At 36.6% G+C, this 6,000-nt stretch overlaps 1 protein-coding gene across 1 annotated transcript in view; it reads left to right on the forward strand.

The window, feature by feature from the left end:
- KIAA0586 (KIAA0586 ortholog) overlaps window positions 1-6,000 on the forward strand; it is a 224,524-nt gene that overhangs the window by 60,452 nt on the left and 158,072 nt on the right. The window contains exons 17-18 of the mRNA XM_006891816.1: window positions 946-1,133; window positions 4,555-4,662. Of these exons, the coding sequence (XP_006891878.1) occupies window positions 946-1,133; window positions 4,555-4,662 (296 nt within the window). The remainder of the gene's footprint in view (window positions 1-945; window positions 1,134-4,554; window positions 4,663-6,000) is intronic.

A 6,000-nucleotide genomic window follows, 5' to 3' on the forward strand; every position in this document is an offset into this window, starting at 1 on the left:
GCATTTTTTAATAGCTATGGTAGTTGCCACGTTGATCGGCTACAAGCTTTTGGGAGTGAGGCACTAGTGTTTTATTGTTAGTTTTACAATTTCTGTGTAGAAGTTTATTTCATTTTATAATTTGGGATTAAAAAATTAATAAAATAATGCAGTATGCTTTAGTCTTGACTCCGCATTTACAAACTGGCAGGACCTTGGGCAAATGACATTATTTTTTACTATGTTATTATATTAAATATTATTGTTGTTATGTGCCGTCGAGTCGCTTGCGACTCATAGGGACCCTATGTACAACAGCCCTAAACCCTGCTCTGTCCTGTGCCAATCTGTCTCCGACACACCTGCCACCAGTATACCCCAGTCACTGAATCAATCCACCTCATAGAGGGTCTTCCCCTCCTGCGCTGTCTCTCTACCCTACCAAGCATGATGTCCTTCTCCAAGGACTGTTCCCTCCTTACAACATGTCCAAAGTATGTCAGATGGAGCCTCAGAATCCTTGTCTCCAAGGAGCAGCCCGGTTTAATCCTCTCCAGGATGTATCTGTTTGTTTTCTTAGCAGTCCATGGTACATTCAATACTCTTCTCCAGCACCACAATTCAAAGACATCAATGTGTGTGTGTATATATATATATTACATTGCATTATACCTCTTATTAGAGTATGCTCATTAAAATACAAATAATATCACTACCCTCTAAGCTTTTTTTTGAGAATTAGCACATGTGAAGTTTCTGTATACACAAGTGCCTAATAAATGCTTGATCCTGCTAAAATGATGATATTGTGAGTATGCAGACAGTATTGATAATATAGAGAAGGATGATTCCCAAATACTGCTTTCCTGTCATAGGAGAGTTTAGCCCCAGAGATCTAGGCAGTATATGTAATTTTCCAATTTATGTGTGAAATAATTGACTCATTTTCTTCCCCAAACTACTTAGGTCAGACCCAGAGTAATAGTGATTCCATACCAGCTGCTGGAGTAATTATAAACAAGTCTCACCCTGTAACAGTGACTACAACTATTCCACCATCATCTCAAAAACCAGAAACTGGCATAAAGAAACCTAACGTAGCAGTTGTAGAGATGAAATCAGAAAAGAAAGATCCTCCTCACCTTACTGTACAGGTATGTCAGGGTGCATGAGCAGAAAATTTTAAGGGACATTCTTTGGTCTAGTATTAGTACTTAAAATCTGTTGCATTGCTTCATGAAAACATTGCTTCTGCTCTGTCTTGTTAATGTGATTGCATTAATTTTGTTCTACATAATTTAAGCAGTTTTTGGTTGAAATTTAGAATAATTTTGATGTCCGAAAAAACAAATTATTTATAAAAGTTAAAGGATATTGTTACAGGTACATATAGTAATATTTTATAAATAGCGTCTTTTAACTGAAACGAATGAAATGGAAGGATTGTTTTAAATAATGCATGTAATACTTAGTAACCAGTGTGGACAAAAGATCAGTTTTAGATTCTACTTTCTTCCCAGATAGCAATGAATTTCAAACAGGCATAGGCTAAAGTATAATTATAAAATGTAAAAACATCAAGAAGAACTTTGTAAGCACATCAATATGAAAGAAAACTTAAAAAAATACAACAAAACATGGAAGAATGAAAAGATAATGAAATAGAACTTTTTTATAAAATATAAAACTAATCTATGAGGGGAAAAAGCCCTTTGATACGATGTTGTGTGCTGAGTTGGAATATACTCTCCAGCAGATTTTTAGAGTCAATAAATTATAAGTGAAGAAATTGCCCATCTTTCTCCCATGGAGCTGCTGGTGGATTTGAACGATGTGTCTTTGGCATGACGGCACAATTCCTTACCACTAAGTCACAAGAGCTCCTAGATATGATAAAGAAATTTGAGTCTACAACATGCAAGGAGATCATATAAAAGGAATGTATTAATTATGGGGTTAATTTTTAAATAGGAACATCTATCTACATACAAAAAGAACCTGAGGATGTGCAGAGGGAGGGAGGGTTAATCATGGAGTTGTATAATTTGACAGGTTGGGGAGTGAGGGAAATTGGAATAATCTGTTCTGGAAAACAATGCATTCAAATTTTGTAAATAAACTAATGTAATAAATTTTTTAAAAAAACCACTCAAAACAAACAAACTGTGCCTATGCAAACACAGAAGAATTCAAAGAACCTGAATGCGAATGTACAGAGATGAGGAAGTGGAATTTCTAAGCAAGGAAATGGAATAATTTAAGTCTTGCTAGTAATCAAAAGCAAGCAGGATGCTGCTGAAAATTATCCAAAAATGACTGAAACAGCACATCACCACAGAACACAGATGTGCAGGCTGGGTTTAGAAGAGGCCGTGGTACTAAGGATATTATAGCTAATGTTAGATGAATCTTGCCTGAAAGCAGAGAGTACCAGAGCAAAGTCTGTCTGTGTTTCATAGACAATGTAAAGTCATTTGACTCTGTGGATTAAAATAAACTGTGGCTGACTCTGAGAAGAATGGGAATCTCAGGACACTTGATTGTGCTTATTTGACACCTATACTTGGTCCAGGAAGCAGTCATCAGAACAGAGCAGGGAAACTACATGGTTCAAAATTGGGAAGGGTGTACACCAGGGATGTGTCCTATCTCTGATACCTTTAAATCTATATGCAGAACAGATTATTTGGTAGGCTGGGCTCTATAAGGAGGAGTGTGGCATCAGGATTAGAGGAAGAATTATCAACAACCTGAGATGACACAACTCTGCTTGCTGAAACTGAGGAGGACCTGAAGTGCTTGCTACAGAAGGTGAAGGACTACATACAGCCTTCAATATGGATTGAAACTCAATATCAAGAAAGCAAAGATTCTTACCACTGGACCAATTGGCAGCATCACGCTAGATGGTGAAGAGATTGAGATTGTTAACAGCTTTAGTTTGCTTGGCTCCACAATCAACACACTTGGTACTAGCAGCCAAGAAATCAAAAGTCAAATTGCATTGGGAAAGTTGACTGTCAGGGACCTCTCCAGAGTACTGAAGAGTAATGATGTCAGTCTGGAGACTAAGGCGCGCCTGATCCAGGTTACGTGTCGTTGATTACCATTGAGTTGAGCACGACTCATAGTGACCCTGTGAACAAAAGGCCCGAAGCCTTTCTATAACTGTTGTCATTTATCAGAGTTCATAGAGTTTCTAGAGACATGTTGTTTAGGAAGTAGATGCCACTCCTGCTTCCAAGATCCAGGCCATCTTCACAATTATTTACTATGCATCAGAAAGCTGGACACTGACTAGGGATGGAAGAAAGAAAATTGATGCCTTTGAGCTGTGGTGCTGGAGAGGAGTATTGAATATACATACTATGGACCACCAGGAGAATAAACAATTTTGTCCTAGACAGAATGAAACCAAGATGCTCTTTGAAGGCAAGTATTCTGAGGCTTTGTCTGACATACATACATTGGACGTGTTACAAGGAGGGACCAATCAATCCCTGGAGAGGTACATCATGCTTGGGAGGGTGGAGGGACAGCGCAGGAGGAGAAGACCCTCGATGAAGAGAGGCAGACCCTTGATGAGACGGATAGATTCAGTGACTTAGGTAATGAGGATAGGTGAGTCAGAAACAATAAAGTTGGCACAGGATAGAGCAGGGTTCAGGGCTGTTGTATATAGGGTCGTTAGGAGTCACAATTCAACAGCACACAACAACAAGAAGTACAGTAGTCAGAATCTACTCTGGTGACCTACTAGCGAGGAGTTGTGCTGCCAACCTAAGGACACATAATTTGAATTCACCTGCTGCTCTGAGGGAGAAATGTGAACAGTCCTTTCCTGTGCAATTTATACTCTATGAATTCATGCTGGAGGGTCAACTATAGGTTGGCTCCAACTTAATCACACATAACAATAGTAATCAAATTAAAGAAAATTAAGAACACATTAATGTACCTCAATTTTAAACAGTTAAAATAAAAGAAGTAAAAAGAATTTAATTTTTGTAAACATTGGCATACATGTATAATTTTTTATGCATTTGATAATGTAAGTAGAACATACAGAAATATTTCCTTTGACAGTAATTTACTAAGTCTTAAAATATTCATACCATGACTCAAGGTGCCTAGTACTTGTGTCTCTAGATTATTGTCAAATTGAAAATTTAGAAGAAACTATATATGTATTTATAAAGAGTTTTATCATAGTAATATACATGCTAATGAAAAAGTTGGAACATTGTGAAAAATCAACAGAAAATGATTAATTATATACTTCTTGAATATTATACACTATTTTAGAATATAATTATCAAGTCTATAAATGGCAGCATGCTAGGTGTTTATAATTTAGTAACAGATTAAGAAACCAGGAAAGGAAATTTTAATGTTTTTTTACCTGTGCACCAATCTAAAGGATTTTATGTGTTGCCCCTTTATTTTAAAAATTTCACATACATGTGTTTGTCATAGACAAATCTACTTCATAATAATGAATCAAAGGACATGTTTTGTTTCCAGCATACAGAATGACAAATATAAATAATGAGCATTATTTTTTATTTATTTTAGGTTTTACCCAATGTAGACATCGACAGTGTTTCCAATGGTAGTGTTAATGTCAGCACACCTCTTCCTAGTCCCAAGGAAGTATCTTCTCCTTTACAAAACTGGATAAAGGTAATTTCCAGAATTGTATTATAGTTATAGAAATATCTATCAAAGTTTACTAATTTTATTCTAGGTACAACAAAAAGAAAATAAAAATCTTTGCAAATAGAACATTAAATAACAAACTTTTTAACGTATGATGGAGAGAATGAAATTGTAAAGGATTTCATTCTCCTTGACCAACAATCAATGATCATAAAAGTAGAACTCAATCAATGACTAGTACATTTACAGACCCATAGACCAGTGGAACAGAACTGAGAGAATTTCATCACGCTCATAGCCCTGGTGGCCTACTAGGTAAGGGTCAGCTGTGAGTTGGTTCTGACTCAGTGACATATAAGAACAACAGTATCTAATGGTCTGAGCATTTCTTCATGTGTTTGTTGGCCATCTGGATGTCATCTTTGGTTGAAGTGTCCTCTGCCCATTCTGTAATTGGATTGCCCTTTTGTTGTTTAGGTTTTAGAGATTATTCCCGTAACAAATATGCAAACATAAAACCATGGTAAGATACCATCTTACCCTGGTAACACAATAAATGGTGATGAAGGAATGGAGAGATTGGAATGCTGCTAGTAGAAAACAGTAGTACTTCCTTAAAAAGTTGGAAGAATACCATTTCAAATAGCAATCCTACTACTAAGTGTAGATCCTAAAGAAATAACAGCTGTGACATGAACATATGCACACCTACATCATTGCTAAATTATATTTATAGTAGTAAAGAGATAGAAACAACTCAGGCAACTATTAAAAAAACAAAATTCAAATTCATTCTTACCACATCAGAACTGACTCATAGCTGACCCTTCAGCAGGTTTTCAGAGGCTTTAAATAATAGAAGGAGATGGCCCATCTTCTCTCTTGGAAAGCTGGTGGATTTGAACCACCAGCCTTTGGCTGGCAGTGGAAAGCCTTACTGACTAGGCCTCCAGAGTTTCTAAGTGACCATTAATAGATAAGTAAATAACTCTGGTTTATACACACAGTGGAATAGTACATACTGTACTATATTATACTGTACTATACTATAACTTTACTATATTACTATGACTATTACTATACTAATATACTAATACTATACTAATATACTAATACTGTACTAATATTCTACTAATATTATACTATACATACTATACTATCTCATCCTGGGTCTTCCTCTCCTGTGTTGACCCTTCAGCCTTCCAAGCATGATGTCCTTCACCAAGGACTGGGCCCTCCAGGCCACATACCCAAAGTATGTGAGATTTGTTGTTGTTGTTATGTGCTGTCCAGTCGCTTGCGACTCATAGCGACCCTGTGTACAACAGCCCTAAACTCCGCTCTGTCCTGTGCCAATCGCAC

Source organism: Elephantulus edwardii, unplaced genomic scaffold (assembly GCF_000299155.1).
Source record: "Elephantulus edwardii isolate Elephantulus edwardi_28Jun2011 unplaced genomic scaffold, EleEdw1.0 scaffold00104, whole genome shotgun sequence".
In the NCBI taxonomy this organism is placed as follows: domain Eukaryota; kingdom Metazoa; phylum Chordata; class Mammalia; order Macroscelidea; family Macroscelididae; genus Elephantulus; species Elephantulus edwardii.